General features: G+C 50.8%; 1 protein-coding gene across 1 annotated transcript in view; it reads left to right on the top strand.

Annotated features, from left to right (window-relative positions):
* Nucleotides 1-21,428, top strand: part of TRAM2 (translocation associated membrane protein 2) — a 72,678-nt gene that overhangs the window by 17,624 nt on the left and 33,626 nt on the right. Inside the window, exon 2 of the mRNA XM_032463273.1 lies at nt 20,901-20,964. Coding sequence (XP_032319164.1) covers nt 20,901-20,964 — 64 coding nt within the window. The remainder of the gene's footprint in view (nt 1-20,900; nt 20,965-21,428) is intronic.

The raw sequence follows: 21,428 nt of genomic DNA, 5'->3' as shown, positions 1-21,428 counted from the left end.
CCCGGGAGAAGTGCCGGATTGTGCGGGGTGAGAGCCCAGCCCTGGAGCCACGCGGCCGGGGCGGAGTGGGAGAAGGGCGCCGCCGCCCACGCCAGAACTTCACCAGCCCCTCCCCCGCATCCATAGTTTGCCCAAATATAGTCTCCTTGCCCTCCCACCCGTCACATTTAAGTTAAATACACTGTCTTTCAGCTTGCAGGCTCAGCTGCCTCCAGGAATGACTTCTGTGGTTAGGGCTAAGTGTCTTTGCTTGATTTTACCTCTGAAAAATGACCACAATGACGTGGCCGCAGTCCCAGATGGCGGCGGGGGGGGGGGGGGCGGCTGGATGTAAAACTAAACAGATCTAAGAGGCCTGGCTCCGGGTGGTGTTGGGCCCTGTGCATTTCCACGGAGACCTCCCGGAGGGGAAAGACAGTCGTGGCACACAGAGCTCCTTCAGGAGAAGACGGTGCATCAGACTGTTCTCTCCCAGGCTCTCCTCCCTCTGGAAAACACACTGCAGGTTACAGGCTCGGGTGCCCTCGCCGTCTGGGTGGGCCCCCCGATTCTCCATTTCATGTTGCCAGATCGTGCCGGGCTTGTAAATACCACGGAGCCGGTGCAGATTCGGGGCACAGGCTTTGCACTCGCATTGCCTGCTTCTCTGCTGGCTCGTCCACTAGATAATTCCAGTTTCTCAGCTGTATCCCAGTTTTTTTGGTCAGTAAAAGGGGAATGAACAGAATTGTGCCTAGCTCATTGAGTGTTTGGAAGGATCAAGTGACCTCGTCATGCACGTGCATGCAGCATTTTTACAGAGCTTGATACCAAGTACGGACTCCATCGATGTTATTCACTAACATTAATTAGTTGATTCCGTGACCACTGCAGCGGTACTAGGCAGCGACTCTCTGCTTCTGGTTTTCACAGTACAGGGATGTGTATTCCTGGTGCATCTGTGCCCCACCAGACACACCTTTTACACTCAAATGCTGCTGCCTGGGCTACCAAGACCCCTAAGAAATACGGGTCCCTTTGCTGAGGGCTTGTCCGGGGTGGGCTCTGAGACTGAGCCCCCAGCCCATGGTTCTCCCTCCCCTGGAATGCCCTCCCTCGAGTGTTCAAGCCTCAGAATGACCCATCACCTTTTCCCCTTCTCAAAAGATCGTGTTTTCAGATCGCTGTCTCCTTTCCCACTGGGAAGAAAACCATGAGGTTCCATGAAGTGGCGATCAGCCTCCTGAAATATTTTAACTATCATAGGACTTGTTAAAATAATGGGGAGTGTGTGTTTTACAAGTTATTTTTGTTGAAGGACTTTCTTTGCTGTTTGAAAACCACTTTCATACAGATTTCTTCACGCTCTCACGCTTGGCACCACTGATTCCATTTTTACTCTGTTCGTATGCGTGGACGCTGGTTTTTCATGATTATAATAAAAATGCATAGACCAGATTCTGACTTTTCATCACTCAATTGCATAGCCAAATATTTTGAGATGTTGGCATTTTTAAAAGATGAGGTCGTTCCTAAATGCCTACCAGTAAGGGGTTGGTTAAATCAGTTGAAAATGGTAACATAAATCTATATGCAGTGTCACAGAATGGTGTCTATAACATACGGTCATTTTTTTTTTTTAAAGCAGATTGTAGAATGCCATGTTAGTGTGGTCCTCTCTGAAAGTTTGGATTTGTTTTATTTTTATAAAAAGACAGCTGTAAGGATAATTATCAAAACATAATCAGTGATTTTGTTTTCTCTGTGTGGTAGAATTTCATATGATTTTCATTTTTTTCCATGCTTATATCTACTATATATTTTTAGCACAATGTATATCATTTTGATAATCAGAAAAGGCATGTTAATGCTGTTGTCCTCTTGGAGATGGCAAGTTTGGATTGGTGGCAGGGCCTGTTGCTTGGAGAGCCCGAAAGATGAATGGAAAAGGAGGGGGAGAGGCTGGAGATGGAGTGGGAATTGGGGTTCAGGGGAGAGCTGGAGAGGGGGTCTGCAGAGGAGCCAGGGGATGCTGTAAAGATAAGCTCGTGCCCTTGATCTTAGAGATATCGTTCCCACCTGCTGCAAATAAAAGCTTTGCTTTTTGGAAGCCTTTTGAAGAGTGTGGCTCAGAAGGTGAAACAGGTGGGGGTATTTCTAAGCCACCCAGAGAAGCGCTACAAAAGCATCAAGAAAAACGCAAGTCAGGATTGCCTAGAAGTGGAATCGAAACCTCTCAGTTCCAGTTATTAACTGAACAAGTCACATGAAGGAAATGGCCTGTGGTGAAAATGTAAGCTTTTACAAACAGCAATTGAGAAATTTAAAGTTTAAACCCTAACACAGCAACCCATTGTTGCCCAGTTGTGGAAATGGACCACCCAGGCCACTTTTGGGCGAGACCTACTCCCTTTGGTTTCCAGACAGCCTCCTACCCTTCTAGGGGGGAGGAAGCAAACAGGTAGTGGGGCAGGGCAGGATGGTTGCGTGGTGGCGGGGAGGGGTAGGATTCTGTGAACTTAGAGGGTTTGCCTGCCTTCAGGAATCTTTGGCCTGACAGCCTCTTGCTCCGTGCACTCACCTGCTGTCCGTGGCAGGGCGCGCTGTGGGTGGGGGCGGCCTTATCAACACATTATTTGCTGAACCTGACTATGCAGGGGGAGGGGGGGGGGCAGCACTAGCCTTGGGGCTTTCAGTGCTTACCCATTGGGAAGATACCCAGAAAATGATAAACAACACAGCAGCGATCACAAATTAGAAGGAGAATGGCTAACTGTGACTTATTGGATGTATGCCGTGCCCGCCTCGTGCTGGATGGGGCACTCCTCCGGGAGGCCGTTCTCTTTCATTGATCCTCTGTTCTCTGCCTGCGCCTGGCAGGCTGAACAGCTCCACCTGAGTGGCTGGGGGCGGAGTTGGGGTTTAACACAGGGCTTTCTGACTTCAAAATCCTGGCTCTCACCTGTGCTTGCCTGCTTCCTGGTCAGTCGGGAGCGGGAGCATAGGCAGCATGGGCTTCCGGTGGGAGTGAAGGACGTGGAGTGAGCACGGGCAGGGAGAAGGCTTCCAGACCAGCGGAGATCAGAGCTGGCCCTCGACGGGAAGTCGAGGCAGAACAGAGGGCTGGCATTCCAGGCAAGAAAAGGCGCCCAGAGGACTGAAGGAAGCAGTTAATAGATGAAATGCTGTAAAAGTTCCTGGGCCTGGTAGGCTTGGGAGACACTAGGCTACACAGTTTTTTTGTTTTTTTTTACTGCAGGACTTGTCAGAACCTTTACTGTAGCAGTAACGAGTCTTGTATACCTGCACCAGACTTATTTGTTGACCTTGGAGAGTATTTCATGGAGTAATATCCTAGCATATTCTTTAGGACATCCAGGGTGGTTGTATGGCGTTTGTCTGGGGAGTTGTGGTAATCAAGGGTGCAGAGGGGGCGAGGTTTAGGAATGTCAGACCAAAGGGTTGGATGTTATCCTGTAAGCAGTGGGGAGCTTTGAAGGGGGTTTATATTGTTTATCTTCTGTGTAGCGCGGCTGTTCTGTCTAGGATGCCGGGAGGAGAGGGGAGAGGCTAAGACCTGAGGCAGAGAATCCAGCTAGGAGCCTCTTCTGTAGGCTGATGAGAGATGAGGGTGTGGGTGGAGTGGATTTAATAACATAATAAAGGAAAAAGCGAACAGGTGGCTGTAAGGGCAGGTGGGGGTCTGCAGCCTGGGACCTGGGCAGATAGAGGGATGTCTCCAGGGCACCAGTCTTGGGAATAAAGATGCATAGTTTGGTTTTTGCAGTGCCAAATGGGAGCAGGTGGGGAACACCCCCCAGGAGAAAGATCTGAGTAGGAAAGTCTATTTGAGTGGCTCTGGAATAGAAGCAGCCACGGGGCAGGATTTCTAAGGGAGCAAGAAGGGGCCAGCCTTGAACCCTGTACCTGGGGGTGAGTCTCTGTCCTGGAAGCATCTGTGTATGCAGGGGCTCAGGGACTCCAGACAGCATTCTTAAAAAGAGGAGACCCCCCCCCCCCAGGCCATGTCAGGGGAGGGAGCAGCCTGAGGCTCCACATCTGGTTTGGCTCAGCTGCCTACCACAGCCCCCTGCCTCCTCCCTGCACTGTCTTCCTTCAGTGCTGCAGGGCCGCCTGCTTCCTCTTCTTTGATAGGTATCATGTCTGGGGTTTAGAGACTTGCAGGTGCTCCAGTAGGGCTGCAGGTGGCTTCCGGGCAGGTGTGGCCGTCAGCGCCCACCAGGACTTTGGACTTGGGTCTGTTTTTGTCCCTCGTCCCCTCCGCTGGTCTGCAGAAGGGTCTGGTCGTCCAGTGGTCTGTGTCCTCTGAACCCTTGGCTTCTGGGCTTTGCATAGGGGAGCCTGGAGTCTCTGTCTTTAAGGCTGGAGGCCAGGCCGGCTACAGGGACTGCTTGCTCTCCCTGCGTCTGGGGCCCCGCGTGGCCCGGGACCTGCTTGTCAGCACGTGGCTTGGGTTTCCGCGTTAACATTCCCAAATTGGGATCGCAGAGGATCAGGTGTCCGTGCTGTCTGGTCACGCTGAGCCTTTTTGGAGCAGCCAGCTGCGAAACTTTCAAAGGGCCGCGTGTAACTGGCTCGGGGGGTGTGGTGGGTGTAGTGGGGACCGAGATGGACAAAGAAGTCAGTCTGTAAAAGGGAGAGAAAGAAATGAACATAACAACGTTGGGCCGTTTGGGTGGGGCGTGCACCTGGGCACATGGAAGCCCTTTCCTCTTCCCCTCGGATTTTTCCACTTCCAGAGCCCCCTTTGGCCAGAGCCTCGCTGACCCCCTCAGACTCCACTCTGGGTAAATACAGCCCCCGTCTCCCACCCCCTTATTCATTACACATTCCTTTAATCCAGCCCATCTCCAGGTTGCCAGCTGGCAGAGATTTAGATTCCAAGGCCCAGCTGGTGCCAGAGTGTTTACACGGGGGAGGCCTGGCAGACAACTTGCCCTCAGGCTGCTCAGCTGGAGGAAAGGTAGGACAACGTCCAGGAGCCAGAGCCCAGGGCCGGTTTGTTTGCAGACTTTTCCCTCCTCCCTCCCCCATCCCCCCGGGGCACACCCTCCCCCCAGTGCCGGCTCTCTCCCCAGAAAGGAGAAGGAAAACAATTGTTTTGTATCCGAGGAGATGCGGGACCAGGACTCCCTTTCTCACCCCTTCAGCCCACAAAACCCTTCACGTCGCACTCGGAGCACCTACGGGCCGAGAGCCTTTCCCGTTTATTTCAAAGACGTTATTTGTCGGTGTGAAGTCAGCCCCTGGCGTGGGTGTGACTTTCCAAAATCAGTGCTAGAAGCCCCCTGGAGCCAGGCCTGGGACCCCTTCCAGCAGCCTGAGGGCAGCAGGGTCCTGGTAGAGGCCCCTGAAGCCCGCAGGCAGGTGTTGCTGGCCCGCAGCTGGGGGCGGGGAGTGGGGCTGCTTTATCTCCATGGGAGTTTGTGAGAAGCCAGTCCCAGTCCCGGTGCATCTTGCACAGAGAAAACTGTTTCTCCTGGCTGTCAGCTTCCTTGGTCGTTGGGAACTTAACTGGCCCTCGGAGAGGGGCTGCTTGTCGGCCTCCCACAAGTTTCCCGGGGAGTATTCCTAGCACGTCTGTATGGGAGAGAATTTTGCTGATTTGAAGTGCCCTGTTGCCAGTGAGGTTGATGATTGTCACGTGATGTTAGCATTAAGCCTTTTATTTGAGGAGCCGTAACTGCTACAGTCAGGAAACAGAGGGGGTGATTAAAGGTTATTGAAGGCACTGTTAGCAAGAGTGGGGCCAGGATCAGGGAAAACAGATAAGGGATGGTACCCCCCCCCCAGGGCTTGAAAAAGTGGCAGATAACCCTAAACCTGAAGAGAGTGGGGAATGGAGTGGACACAGAACTTCCTGAGGTGTCTGGGAGAGAGAGGAGGAGGGAAAGGTGATGCTCTCGAGAGCTGTGGTTGAAGGGAGGGGCTTGTCCTCATGGCCACGTCTGCCCAGTGGGCAGGGAGCCAGGCAGTGACACCCTCCTCGTGCCCTCTCATCCCCTGTGGACTCAAGTAAAGCCAGATGTCCAGGAAGCCCATGGGTGCCCTCCGTCAAGGTCATCCTCCCTCTACTCAGGGACCCAGGGCAGGAAGGAGTATCACCCAGCCCAGTAGCACTGACTGGTTCTCCGCTGCCTTCTGTTTGAATCCTGCCTGATTTAGGCTATCAGAAAGGGTGGCGGGAGCGGCACTGGTGCTCCTGAAATACAGACTCTGACAATGGGCTTTTGGGACAGATGTTTCTAACTGCAATAAGCCAAATTGTGGAACATGTTGATTTTAAGCTACTTATTCCCCTGATCTTTGCTGAGACCAGGATTGTCCTGGCTTCAGAAAAGCAGCAGCATGTTAAATGCCCCTGCTTTCCTCTTTTGCGCTAATTCTCAAGTACACTTAAACCCAGTTCCTTAAGGCCAGTGCTCCAAAGCCTTGGCTCTCAGGGACCAAGAGGAGGCTCCTGTGGAGCATAACTGATGGTGCCACTGGTCTGGGAATACCTGTAACCAACAGGAAATTGCTTCCTTGACAGTTTCACACGCAGGAGCTCAGACTCACTTGTAACAGGTAACTGATCAAATTTAACTGGTAAATTATGAAATATGGAACAGCCTTTGGGTTTTGTGGCTGGAAATAAAGGGTTCAAATTTTTCCATGACAACGTTGCCTCCCTTTTATGTTAAGTGTTGCCTCCCTCTGATTGAGAGAAGCAACTGTTTTTCCACCTGGGCTTGGATATTTTGGGGAAGCAAGATTTTGAAATGCCCACAGTGCTGGACTAGCATCTCATTGATGAACTCATAGGCAAACAGTTGACTTTGGCGCCTCGTGGCTTTTAGAATGAATGAGTGAATGAATGAATGTATGTAAGCTCCAAGGAGTTTGAGGGCTGGATCTCCTTTCCTCTCCCGTTCTGGAGTAGCTCATTTGGAGCCAGTGGGGACAGCTGAGCTCTGAGGCTGGCCCACGCAGTGTGTGGCCCCCCAAAAGCTGCCATGACTGTACTCAGCTGGACGGTTCTACCTGGGGGTCTCCTGTGCTTTCTCAGTACAGTTGTGATTCTGACCTCACCCCTCCCCTTTACTTATCCACAATCTGTATGACTTCCTAGCTCAGCTCAGCTCTCCCCTTCCCAGAAGTCTTCCCCAAGGAAGTTTTTCTCCAAACCCAGTGCACTTGCTGATACTTACTGTAAGGACCCTGGGGGTGCAAAGATGAGTAAAGCCATGGTCTCAGCCAGGGAGTGTTGACGGCGCATCTTCTCTGTATCTAGACAAGTGTCAGAACCTCAGAGGTGGCAGGGATCTTGGGGAAGCTGCCCAGGGCTGGTGCTCCCCTCGGCCACCCGTCTCCTGGGGTCCTGGGTCTCATTACTCAAAGAAATCCCCCTTGAATCGACATATTCCATCCAGCCCCCCCCATTATTTTTCTGCGTATCCAACCACTTTTCCTTCCTTGGTCTTCTCACCACAGGGAGGTTCAAGCTCTTCCTGCCAGACCTCTCACCCCCTCCAGCTCCCAGCTGCCAGAACAAGCCATCTACACTCTGTCTCCCCTCCCCTCTCCCCTTTACACTCTCCCTGTGCGCCAACTTCTGTCCTCTGCAACATTTATTTATTCAGCAAGGTCCCTGGTGATCTTCTGGTCCCAAATCAGATGGACTCCACATGCATTCATTCATTCTGCATGTGGGGTCCCGCTCTGTACCAAGCACTGTTCCAGCCTCACTCTGGAGCCATCAGAAAAGATCCTTTAAGACCGCTTTCTCCCTGCAGTGAACATCTCAGTCCCAGGCTGACTGGTTCTCCCCGGAGCCCGGACTCCTGACTCTCCTGCCCTGACCGCTGGGCCCCTTCTGGGCTTCCTCTCGCCTCTCTGACCGGTCCTTCTCAGCCCCCTCCCACCTGCTCCTCTCCCCTCTCGGCCCTGGACCACTGCTGTTTTCTCTCTTGGTTGTACCACCGCCCACAAGCTTCTGAATAACCATCCTGAGACCAAGCACATCTTACTGAAGCTCTGTGTCGGTGCGTCCGTCTCCTGAGCAAGACCAGAGCCCCACTCTTGGCTGCTCCTCCACCTGAAATTATTGTGCCATTGCGTCCCCTGAAAACCGCCTGTGCTGTCCTGTGTCTGTGGCCGTCACCTTTTCCCAGCCTGCGTTATTGGTCCCTCTCCAGCCCGTCCTCTGTGCCCTGGGAGAATGAGCTCTCTACGGTGGAGCCCCACTGTGTTATTTCCTGCCTAAAACCCCCCAGGTAGCAGACCGGTTTTTATACCTGCCATAAAGGACCCTTCAGAGGACCCACTTCTAGCCTCGTTGCCTTCTGCACGCAGACCGTTCATTTCCCAGGAGTCGTATTTCTCCCACCTCTCTGCCCAAGTGCGTGCAGCCCCCTTCCTGCCTTCTTTTGGCCTGTCCATCCCTTTAGGATACAGGTCAGGCAGACCCTCCCTGGTGAAGGTCTCCATGGTGAGAGGGCCACCTCCAAATAAGGATGACATTGCGTTGTATGTGAGCTTTTCCAAGCTGACTGGGCTCCAAATTTGGGTGGTGCCTTTCCTGCCTGGGATGCTGTGGGGGGTGGCATTCTCTTGTCTGGGAGTCTAGGTTAGGTGGGGGTACTTTTGGAGTCCTGGGATCCAGGCAGGGGTCCTGATTACTTTGTAGGCACTAGGGAGTCATGGAGGACTGTGGAGCAGGGCCTGTGACATTTTAGGAAGACGGATCTGTCGTCTTTCCCAGTGCAGTGAGGGGAGATACACACTCAGGATGGTTCTTTAATCTGCCTCTGCAGGCCATGGCGCTGGTCCCCACCTCGGGGTGTGTGTACAGTGCAGGGACCGAGCAGTGGCTGAAGAGTCAAGGGAACAGCCTCCCCCGACCCCAGGCCTGGGCAGGGAGTTCCCCACCCTTGTGTGTGTCTGTGCCCTCCCCTCCTTTGGATCTCACGGTGTTTCTCTTGCATGGAGATTATCTGTGCTTCTTGGCCAAAGCTTAAGGTCACTGGTGTCCCAGCAGTTCCTGCGCTTTCTTGTGTCCCCCTAAAGTGGAGTTGCCCAGTGGGCCCGCGGTGGGGGACATCTGTCCCCTGGCTCTGGTTCCAAGGCCCAGATTTATCAGCAAGCGTGTGTGTGGTGGGGAGGGGGGCAGTTGCACACTGCGCATTGGGTGATGGTGCCTCCAGCCACCCATCCACCTCTGAGGACCTGCAGTGGGTTCAGACTCGGTCCGGCCTCTCACCCTGAGGTTTGGTTTTCTTCCTGGGCTGCTTTACCTTGTATGAGGTCACAGACAGCCTCCTGGGGTGCTGAGAGGCTGTGATGGGGGCTGGGCTCCTGGGCAGAGAAAAAGCATCACAGATTTTTAGATGTCATTTAAAATGCCAGTTTCAGTTACTAAGATGAGATTTTGTAGCAATGCATATAGCTATGTCTACGTGTGTATGTGTGCGTGTGTGCGTGCGTGCGTGTGTGAGAGAGAGAAGGATCTGGAATGTAGCATTTAACCTAAATATCAGCATTTGCCTAGAGTCTGTTTATTCGGTTCAGGGGTGTGGGGGACTGATTTGTGGCAAAGTGTGGGTAGTGTTTACCTCAAGCGGTGCCTTTGGGGTTAGACTTGTATTTTCTGTTTATCTGTAGACCATTTTTCTGGGAACTCTCGCCTTTTATGTTGTTATTTTCCTCCTTGACTTTGAAGACGATTTGGAACTTCCCCTGGTGAATATTATTTGCTGACAAACAGGGAGATTTGAGTGCTGGGTGTTTTTCATTCACCTCGTTGGCCTTGATTTAATTCACCTGAATCAAATCATCATCTGTTACGTTCTCCTGCCCCCCCCCCTCCCGCAGGTGGTCCTTGGCAGGTCTTTGTAGCTTCATGCAAAACAGGCTGGAGGGCAGCCCAGAGTGCGGTTATCACATGTCCCGGGAGGGGGGAAGGAGAGGCAATTCAGTCAAGATGGGCAGAGCGGAGGTCCTGGCCGGCACTCACCTTGCTGGGTCTGAAGGGTAAGGCCCCGGTGCTGGATGGCACCAGAGAGGCCTGGACGAGGACCCTTCACTGGCTCCCTCACCCCGTGGTGGGGGTGAGTGTGCAGGAACCACCATGGCAGAGTCCACATCTAACATCCCAGAGGAGTGACTTACTGTAAAACCTCATTCATTTGCCTTCTTGCCCCAGTCTGAATGAGGGCGGAGGCGGACAGCCTGGGTTAGGGCCCCTCTTTGTGTGCCCAACACAAGTACCAGGAGGAATCTGAGGGTCCCCCGTGAGAATCGGCCATCAGCCCCGCTGACAGGCCTGGTTTGGGGCTCTTGGAGTTGCTTCTTTGCTTTCTCGAGTTCATTTTTCTAGCAAGCTCTCCCCACGTGCCTGGCTCTTCTGTTAGAAGGTGGGGGTTGACAGGCTGATGTTTGAAGTAGGAAGCTTTCCAGGTGGTGAATAATTAAAAATGGTGACACCAGATCATTGTCCAACTGCTGTCTCCTTCCCTAATCATAAATAAGCAAATGAAGGCAAATATACGCAGGCCCCGCCCAGTCTGGCTCCCCAGGCTCTTCAGAGCCCCTTCCACTTCCCCGGGTACCAGGAAATGCGGTCAGTTCCTCGGGGATGATTCTCCCTGGAAGCCACTCTTGACGATCGTTGGGGCCGGGCTGTTGCAGACACATCTATGACCACGAGACCCTGTCTGTGCTTCCCGCTTTACGCAGCTAAAGCTCCTCTAGAAACTGCCCCTCAGACCAGGCTCTGATGTATTGGTACAGTGGTTCCTTTTCTACAGTCAAGTCTAAAATGTTACTTAATCTTTTTTTTTTTTTTTTAACTTGAAGTGTAGTTGATTTACAGTGTTGTGTTTCAGGTGTACAACAGAGTAAATCAGTTATACATATAAACATACACTTTTTCAGATTCTTTTCCATTATAGGTTATTACAAGATATTGAATATAGCTCCCTGTGCTGTACAGTAGGACCTTGTTGTTTATCTATTGTATATATAGTAGTGTGTATATGTTAATCCCAAATTCTTAATTATCCACCCCCCACCGCCACCCTTTTCTCCTTTGGTAACCATAGTTAGTTTTCTATGTGTGTCTGTTTCTGGTTTATAAATAAGTTCATTTGTGCCTTTTTTTTAAGATTCCACATATAAGAGATTTCATATGATATTTGTATTTTTCTGTCTGACCTCACTTAACATCATCTCTAAGTCCATCCATGTTGCTGCAAATTGCATGATTCCATTCTTTTTTATGGCTGAGTAGTATTCCATTGTGTGTATGTATGTGTATATATGTGTGTGTGTGTATATCTTCTTCATCCAGTCATCTGCTGATGGACACTTAGGTTGCTTCCATGGCTTGATTGTTGTAAATAGTGCTGCTATGAACACTGAGGTGCATGTGTCTTTTCAGGTTATAGTTTTCTCCAATATATGCCCAGGAGTGGGATTGCTGGATCATATGTTAAGTCTATTTTTAGTTTTTTAAGGGATCTCCATACTGTTCTCCATAGTGGCTGCACCAATTTACATTCCCACCAACAGTGTAGGAGGGTTCCTTTTTCTCCACACCTTGTCCAGCATTTATCATTTGTAAAATGCTACTTAATCTTAACTCCCCCCCAATTTACCCAGAGCCTAAAATTCTACGCTCCAAAAACCCTTCCTTTTTTCTGTGTTCATTTTTCACTTATTTTAAAGATGATATTGCATCTGACCAGGTGGCTTTTGGCCAAAAGTAAAGAGATTTTGTCCTCACCAATGTGTATGCTTGAGGAATAATCCATGGAGAATCTGAACTCTTATATAAATATAAGAATACTTATACTCTAAAAGGGTATTTTGTGTGAGCCCTTCTTTATTTTATTATTATTATTTTTAATGACCAAGCATTTCTTTATTTTTATTTGGCATCTCACTTCCATGAGGCATGGTTTCTGGTTATGCTGAGCCATCAGATACAGGGAAGGCTGCTGGGGTTGAGGGTGAAGGGGAGTGAGGTGTATAACCAAGTCAGAGTATTTGAAATATGGACCATGGCTCTTCTTTGAGGGAGCAGATGAGAGTGAGTATATGTTTATATATATAAAAGCCTCCAGAGAAAAAAATATATTTATTACATGGGATGTATGTATTTTATCTAAGGCTCTCTGTAAGGCACGTAGTGGGTCAAGTTCAACTTTTACAAGCATAGGTTGCATACGTATGCAATGTTCATAAAGTCCTAATGAAGTCGTGGCTGTGAAGGAAGTGGGAAACAGCTGTCCCTCGACCGCCTCCTGTTTTTTCAGTACTTAATTATTAATTTCCAGTTAAGTCTTCGTATGTATCTTGTTTAAAAGCTCAACCTCAGGGATTTTTAAAACTCTGTATGTGACCCTTTCTAAATTCCTCTTGATCCCAGTATAAAGTTTAGACCTTGGAGCCGATAAATATGCTAAAGCAGGTAATAGTACTTCATCCTGGCTGTTCCAGTGATGGGTTCTTCTCATAAATATACATTGTCATTTTTGAATCCACTATGAAACTGCGATCAAGACTGTTAATAGTGAGTCTGCTCAGCCTGGTGAACACGAGCTTGTAGAGGATCCGTTGAGTGTTTGAGTAGCTTTGCCTTATTCTTTTTTTTTTTTTTTTTTTTTTTGACTGAAGTATGGTTGATTTACAATGTTGTGTCAGTTTCTGGTGTCTAGCATCATGATTCAGTTATACATATATATATATATTCTTTATAATGTTACAGGTTATTACAAGATGTTGAGTACAGTTCCCTGTGCTATACAGTAGGTCTTTGTTGGTTATCTGTTTTATATATGATAGTTTATATCTGCAAATCCCAGACTCCTAATTTCTCCCTCCCTCACCTTCTTTGTTCTTTGGTAACCATCAGTTTGTTTTCTATGTCTTTGAGTCTGTTTCTGTTTTGTAAATAAGTTCCTTCGTGTCACTTTTTTAGATTCCACATGTAAGTGATATCATAATGATATTTGTCTCTGTCTGGCTTACTTCACTTAGTATGATAATTTCCAGGTCCATCCATGTTGCTTCAAATGGTATTATTTCTTTCCTTTGTACTGAATAATATTCCATTGGCTGAGTAATATTCCATTGTGTGTGTGTATGTGTGTGTGTGTGTGTGTGTGTGTGTGTGTAGTGTACACATACCGTATCTTCTTTATCCAGTCATCTGTTGGCAGACACTTAAGTTGCTTCATATCTTGGCTATTGTAAATAGTGCTGCTATGAACATTGGGCTGCTTTGCCTAGTTCTTATGTCAAGGCAGTTTTTCAAGTGAGAAAACCGAATCTCCAGGCGTTGCTAAAAGCCACACAGAAGGCACTGTCAGAACCCTGCCCCTGGTTGCAGGCCCTCGGCCCTCCCCGCCAGCCTCTGGCCATCCAGACGGGGAATTTTGGGAAGCAAGCGTGAAAAGCATCTTTGTCTCAGCTGTATCTGCCTTTTCTTGAGGGACAGAGTGAGCTGCAAACTGCGGACATCGCGTCCCGGCTGTAAAAACGTGCATGCAGGTGACCAGCTGGACTCAGGAAGCAAACACTCCGGGAGAGAAGGCCTAAAAGACTCTTTTATTTCAAAAAAAAAAAAAAAGAAAAAAGAAAGAAAGAAAGAAAAAAAAAACCTTCCTCACCAATTAGGCATGACTTTCAAAGGTTTTCCTGTCTGACTGAAATTTTCCTATCCACTGCCTTGGCAGAAAGATGCAAAATCAATTTTGGGAAATTCTGAGTGGAGATCATTCGGCTTCATAGAGCAGCAGGGCTGGGAGAGGGGACGGTCCCCTGGCCCTACCTGCGCTCCTGAGAGGAAGACGTGGGGGGCTGCGGGTCAGCCGCGTGGACTCCATGTTTCAGCCCTGAGGTGGGTGAGGCGGTGTTGATGGCACAGAGCGGTTTGGAGCAGGGCTGCTCTGTGAACATGGGGCCCCCTCCCCTCCCTTGTCCTTGGTGGCCCATCTTCCAATGCAGCCCCTTCTGAGGGCCAAGAAATAAACAGAATAAACCCAACCAAAGTGTCGAATGCTGTCCACAGGGAAAGACATGGTATCATCCCATCTGCTCTCATTGCCTCTCCTCATTCTTACCTTTGGTGCCCAGGTGTGAGCGGACAGTGAACAGAGAGCAGAGGGGGTCCTGGGGAGCCAAGGTGTGCCCGGTGTCTGGGGCTGGCAGGGTTGACTTGGGAGTCCTGGCTTTCTCGCTTGGTCAGATACAGATGACACCCAGACTGTGTCTTCATGAGATGTAGAAGCAGTAACAGATTTTAAACTTTTGGGAAGACCTCTCAGCAAGTTGTAAGCGTGAGGCTGTGTTTTTGGCGTTGACGTAAGTGGAACCAGGAAATCTGGAACCAGCCTTTTGGAGTTGAGGGTGGAGAGGATCTTTAAGGACATCCATTCTGAGGGCCACCTCAGTTGGCCTGATCCTTCTCATGCCTGTCTATAAAGTGGGGGTGTTACTAGTGTCTGCCTCGTAGGGTTGTGTGGGGATTACAGGAAATAATTTCTGTGAAGCGCTGAGAACCGTGCCTGGCGCTGAGTGAGCACTTGGTGACATCCGCCACCATTATTGTTGTCGATGATGGATGAGGAGACTGGCATCCAGAGACGTGTGATGCCTGGCCTGAGGTCACCCAGCTGCCCCCCAGGGAACGGGGGCTGGAATCCCACCCAGTCCATTACGCTTTGCTGGAAGTAGCTGTTTTACCGACATCCTTGGTCTGGCTGCAGCTGAGAGCTCAGTTTTGTGTGTCTCTAGTAGAACACGGCATGTGGAATGGTTTTGGTTTTGTTGTGGCTACAGGAGCGTGTTCAGTGTCACAGCCTTTGTGCTTGGTGCCCTGCTTGAGTTTAAAGTTGAGCAAGGCTTCCTCTGTGTGTGTGTGGGGGGGGGGGGTGGCCCCTCCCACATAATTGAGTGTTCACCTTTGCATTAGCATATTAGCGTGTTTTCACTTTTAACCTTTCACCCCTGAGTCTGGCCTTTAAACTGCTATTAAACTCAATAGTGTTTCCTATAAACAGCCTTAGAGGGATGGGAAGTCATTGGAATGACATTTTTTATAGGCCCCCATTCCTCAGCCCTCTGAGCTACACGAACCCAACCCGCGCTGGCAGATGGGGCTTGGTGGCCGTTTGGCCCCCGGTTGGAGGTTGGGGGAGGCATGGAGTGAAGTTTGGGGGTGCCAGAGGACCTTGTCAAGCACAGAGAGTCGGTTTTCGTGCTGGAGAGGCAGAGTTGCTTTTTAGGGGTGAGGGGGGCAGTCTTTTTTCTTTCTTTTTTTTTAATGGATGAGGTGAATCCAGGAGCCCATCACACTTTCCTTCTTCTGATGGCTTCGGAAAAATTAAAGCCGAGTTTCTGGCTGCCGTTAGCCAATGAGTCCGACTTCCTAGAATGCATTTTTGTGAATCAGCCTCATTCCCTGCTGCTCCTCTTTGCCTTCAGTATGTATTTTTTGGTCCTCTCCTGCTTCTATTTTATGTCACCATTCTGTTTTATGTGCCGTACTCTGTCATACATTTGTTTCTTGGAACACATTGTTAAAGAATCAAATTGAATACATTTGTGAGGTCCAGGTAGGGGCCTCTCCGTGCCCCAAGCTTAGTTTCTTCGTCTGTAAAATGGGAACAGACGTCTTCTCGCTGAGATGTGGTAACTCGGGAGCAGGCGTGCCAGCCTGCAAAGGAAGGTGCACGATTTGAACTGGTTCCTGCTGCTGCGACCAGGGGGTCGGGGTGGAAAACTACTGGAATCTCGAATGTTTGCCTTCATCAGGGTCCCAGATCCTGTCCTCTTGGAATCATGTTCCGAAAGCATTTGTTAAACCTTCATCTGTGGTTTATAGCTGCTTGCGGCATTAGCTCATCAAGTAGGCATTCATGAGGGACCTGCGACGTGCCCGGCATTGGGACGGGCCCCAGGGGGAGAGGGAGTACACGCCCAGGGGATCAGGGAGGGCAGAGGACAAGCTGAGGGCCAGGCAACAGCACAGTGCGGGCTCCCCTACTTCCTCGTGTATTCATTTAACAAGCCCTTGCTGAATGCAGGCTGTTCTAGGCACTGTTACAGGCAGTGGATCGAAGATAATCAAGATGTGTAAGATCCTCTCTTTCCTAGAACTTTCATTGCAATAAAGGGAGAATTTAACACCAAGGAAAGGTAAACCCCATAAAGCTGTGTGTACTTACAAAGGGTGAACCTTATGGTGCATAAATGATACCCCAGTAAAGGCTACAAAACAAAAGCCCCCAGCCCTTGTTGGCCTTTGTTTAGGTTTGCCCCGAGACAGATGACCCCACTCCTCCCACGTGTCGGGTCTGCACTGCTGCTGCTCACAACCCCAGAACCCCGACCTCTTGGCTGTTTTGCAGTTGTTTGTGGACATGCTCTGGGCAGTGGGACGTTTGGCTCCCCTGATGAGCGTGTCCCCAGCTGAACCAGTGACAGGCACTCTGCCCCTCCTTCCAGCTCCTGCCGTGAGCAAGTGGCCTTGTCTGCTTAGTGCCACGTTCGTGCACCTTTGTGCTTTCTGTTGGTGACTTGGCTGCATCAGTTGGCCTTCATGTGTGATGCTGGGGCGCCGTGACCCAGAGCGCAGGGCGGCCGTGGCTGGCCTGGCAGAGAACACAGGTGTGTCCTTCAGCCCTGAGCTCGAGTGTTCACGTGTCAGCCGTGTCTGTTTCATACAGCGTCTTTCAGCAAGAACACGCATAAACTAAGGTTCCACCTGGATCGGTTGATGGAAATATTGTGACCACCAGGGGCCCGTCGGACCTGAACTCCGTATTCCTGTTGGAGCAGTGGTCTGGTGTCACTAGAACTCAGCGGTGACTTCCCGGAGCAGGACAACTGTGAGTCACAAGAGTTGACTGGATACTGTGGACCAGGCCAAGAGCATCTGTCCAGCCTGTGCACCAGACGTCTGCCTTCCCTGAAAAAAGTGGGATTATGCTTTTAGCATTTAGAATCTCCTGCTCTATTGTGTTAACTCCTGTTTCAACAGCTGTCCCCCCAGTTCAGGATGCAGCTTCTAGTGTAGGATGGCATCCCTTCCCACACCATTTTTGTGGGTGTGTATATACCGAACTTGGGGAAAACTGAGACAAAAACACAGCTTTTCAATCTGTTTAAAACAGACTTTCTGCCTGTTACATGTTGGGCTCTTAAGCAATTAAAGAAGCCAGTGGCATTTTTAGTTTTGTCTCGTCCGTCTTCCACTAGTATGCCCCTGTTGATTTGTTTGTGCCCTTATGAACTGCTGTTCTCTAAACTTTTTTTTTCGATTAAAAGAAAGATGTTAAAGAAAAAGTCCATCCACTCTCAAAAAGTGTCCACTCTCACGGGGAGCCTGAGTGGCTGAGTTTGTCGGTGGTAAACATTAGGGGCAACCTTGTAGGAAATGCTAGTGAGGAGTTCTAGTGGAGATGAGGAAGCTTTAATTTATAGCCACTCCCCTCTGCGTGGATGTTAGTAAATGACAGGTTGAGCTGCATGTTTCCCATGTCACTGTTTCAGTTTCACTGAACAGATTTGTGCCTTGGTCTGTGTGTTCCTGCTACAACTATTTGATTAACAGAGTTTAAAAAAATGATTTAAATAGTATTTAGTAAGTGGCAGCCCTTTTATAATTTTTTCACTCTTTAACCCCTCGTGTCAAGTGATATAAACGCAGTCCCAAGTTACAATGGCAGAAGTAACACGGAGTGAATTCCAAGTGGATACGTGCATAGGAAGAGCTCTCAGAGAACTGGCCCCAAACCTGTGGAGAGAGACGGGACTCGGGCTGGGGAGAGGGAGGAAAACCAAGAACATAGGGTGAACGTCTGGCTTTTAGAGCTCTCCCCCTCCCGCGAGGGGCTGTGTGTGGGCGGCCCTGGGGGGCCCGGTGTTCTGGAGGGTGGGGATAATTGGCTGGGGGCAGCCCAGGTGTTGAGAGTCTAGAAGCTCCCCCAGGGACTTCACTGTGCAGCCGCGGCTGGACCCCAGTGCTCTACGTGTGGGATTCTGATGTATCTTAGGAAGGGACTCTGGCCACCTTCAGGAGGCCATCTGGGGGTTCGTACAGCTGATGAGGGTCTGTGCTCTGGGGCAGGGCTGCGGGAACCCAGCAGAAGAGTCCGGCAGGCACATGGCACTGACCAGCTCTCTCTCCATTCCTGCCCAGGAGAGGGTGTCTGACGGGCTGGGAGAAGGTCTGGCCCCTTTATCCTCCCAGGAGGACAGTGGTCACCAGAGCGGTCCCCCCCCCCACGTGGCTGGGGAGAGGTGTCTCCTCAGGAAATCCTGGTGCCCTTGGGAAGGCAGGAAGGGGTACTGGTCAGCCCAAACCTCACGGGGGTCCACTCCAGCCCACCAGCTTAAAAGACGAGGGAATGAAACTGAAGGATTGTACCCTGAGCGAGTGGGGCACAGCGTTTGGTAAACATTTTCTTCTGCCCTCCTGCGTTTCTCCTATTTCCCCCACCTTCCTCTCATCTTCCCCCAAGGGGATGTCAGCCCCAGAAGACAAGGTTGGTCTTCCAAGGAGTTGTGGCGCATAGTGTGGAGTTAGGCGGTGGGCCCAGGATGGCGAATGCTGGCGGAGTTCAGGCGAGGAGAGATCAGGCTGGGGTGTGGGTGCTGGGGCTTCCGGACGTGGGTGCGGTGTGAGCGGCTGGACAGGTGCTGAGGAAGGCTGGTGGGTGACGGATGGGTGAGAGAGGACAGCTGGATAACGGCGCTAGGGCGGCTCCACTGGAGAACAAGGACAGATACGGGTGAGGGAAGGCCAGCCCAGACTCGGCTTTCGATTTTGCATCTAGATTAGTTACTTGAACGGGGTGCGAGGCCCACCTTCAAGGAGTGACCCTGAGGGGAGAACGCGGGAGTAGACAGTGCAGTTCGGAGTGGAAGAAGGCGCAGCCTGCCGGCACTCAGGGTTACGGTTAAGCTGGGTTGTGGAGGACGAGTGAGATGCTGGTCTATAGGATTTGGGGTTTTGGGTGAGGGAAGTTATCGAAGTAGGATACAGAGTGAGAGGGGCTGACACCCCCAGAATGAAGTAGTGGGCAGCACGAGGTCTGTCTGTTCTAATGCCATTCAAGCCATGGGGCTGCAGGGAGGTTGGGAGCCCCCTGAAAAAGGTCTTGAGTTAGGTTTTGGGGTGCATTGGACAGGGCTTTGTGTTTCCAGGGCGCCTTCTCACACTAGTCTCCTTGGGCTTTTTTTTTTTCTTTTTTTGAAGTATTGTTGATTTACAATGTGTTACTTTTAGGTGTACAGCATAGTGATTCAGTTATACGTGTGTGTGTGTGTGTGTGTGTGTGTGTGTGTATTCATATTCTTTTTCATGTTCTTTTCCATTGTAGGGTATTATAAGCTATTGAATGTAGTTCCCTGTGCTACACAGTAGGGCCTTGTTTATCTATTTTATATATAGTAGTTTGTATCTGCTAATCCCAAACTCCTCTAATGTATCCCCCTCCCAGCCCTTGCCCCTGTGGCAACCATGGGTTTGTTTTCTGTCTGTCATTGGACTTTTTCCTGCAAGCCTGACAGACCACGTCCCAGACAACAGCAGGAACACACGAGAAGGCTCGGGCATTGCTGCACGAGGAGCACACGACAGCCGCTGGAGAGGAACGGTCTTGTCACGGGGAGAGTTCGGCTCCCTAACAGACAGGGTAGACCCAGGACAGCAGCCTCCCTCTGGGCGCATCAGGAGGCCACTGTGGAGGGGCTGGGACACGTCATTCACTCGTTTCCCTGCTGTATTTGCCGTGTCCCCATGTGTTTCCCTCACACCCGCAGTGCATCCTTCATGCCTTTTTGTTTAGAGAAGAACCGGTAACTCTGCTGATGAGGAGTCCCTGGGGGCCGCCCCCAACTTGCCCCCTGCACCTGCTCCAGAACCGTCTGGAGGTGCTTCTCAGCCCCAGCTGCACATCAGGGGAAACATCTGGGGAGCTTTAAACAAGGCGAACAGTGGGCCAGCGCCACCCAGACCAGCTGGGGGACCACAGATATGGCTTTTAGGGATACGGGACATGAGGCTCAAGATGTCAGATCACTGCTCATGGTTGCAGGGCCAGCAAAGGGCAGAGGCAGCGCCTGAGCCAGAGCACTTGGTGCCGGGGTCCAAGCTTCGAATCCTCATGTTCCGTCTCTGTCCTGCGGCTAATTTGCAGGACTGAGTTGGCTGTTAATAACCAGGTGACAACCACAGTTTTTTTCACAGCACAATCAAGACTTTCAAGGCAGCTTTCGGAATAGAGAAACCAGCAGAGTAGGGTGTTGTGTCTTGCCCTCACCTCACGGTCGGGCAGATGTGAAATGAGCAGCTGGAATTCTCTGTTTCTGAAGCTCGGAGTTCGACTTTTGGGGCCTCTGCCCACTGTGCGGTTGGCCAGCAGGGCTGGGGAACCTCAGGCAGGTCCTGGGTTCTGGAAACCCCCAGAAGGCTGGGGCCTCATCTTCCATTCGTTTCTGCCTTCCCCAGTGCTGGGTACCTAGACCTAGCTTGATAAATACTTGAATGGATGAGCGAGTGAATGAGTGCACGGCAGGCAGGTCTGTACCTTCGGCCTGTGAGCTCTCGGCCGGCCGAGCACACCTTGTTGCGTTCCATCTGCAGTGGGTACAGGATTGGATGCCATCCAGGGCCTCCTGTTGTTCTGTTTGTTTTTAGTGCAGGTATTGGGAGGGATGTCATTTAAAAAAATGGGAAAAACCAAACCAAACAAACGGTGCTAACTCCGCTTTAGGTAAAACCCGTCACTGGAGAGGCCTGTGGGTCTGAGATGTGAAAGGCGGGGGCCCCTGGGCTGGTAGCAGGCTTTGCTTGTTTCTTTCGATGTGGCCAAGAAGCTAACCTGGAACTTTCTCCCTTTATTTCACAGGTCACCGCCAAGACTGCCTTCCTATTTATTTTACCTCAGTATAACATCAGCGTGCCTACAGCAGGTAGGAAAACACTGGCTCCTGTCTTTCCCGGGCCCCGTGGGCCCCGGAGGTGTGGGGAAGCTTCCTTTTCCTGTGTACGTGTGTGGTCTTTTTAGATACTGAGACTCAGTGTCCAACCCCGTGTGGCTGTTAAGATGCAGCTGTGGGCCACGTGCAGCCCAAGGCCCGAGGCTCTGCCAGCTTGGGGTTCTCGGGTCCACCACCAGGGACCGGGCATGGCACCGTCTCAGCCGCAGGGCACCCGTGTCCTCCTGGTGAGTCCAGTCCCTTCTTCGTCCTTCAGTTGAGAGGCGAGTTGTCTGGACTTGGAGGTCAGATTCCTCCCTTGGCCTGGCTCCATCGCTGGGGGACACTGAGGGCACATCCCTAACCCCACGGCCTCTGCAAGATGTGGCTGGAGCCTCTCCTGGGCTCACCTGCCCCTGCAGTCCTTGTAGCCAACCTCAGCGGGGAGTTAAACCTCT

This window comes from Camelus ferus, chromosome 20 (genome assembly GCF_009834535.1).
Source record: "Camelus ferus isolate YT-003-E chromosome 20, BCGSAC_Cfer_1.0, whole genome shotgun sequence".
In the NCBI taxonomy this organism is placed as follows: Eukaryota; Metazoa; Chordata; class Mammalia; order Artiodactyla; family Camelidae; genus Camelus; species Camelus ferus.
Note: the sequence above shows the minus strand (reverse complement) of the source record. Positions and strands in the feature narration are given on the sequence as shown.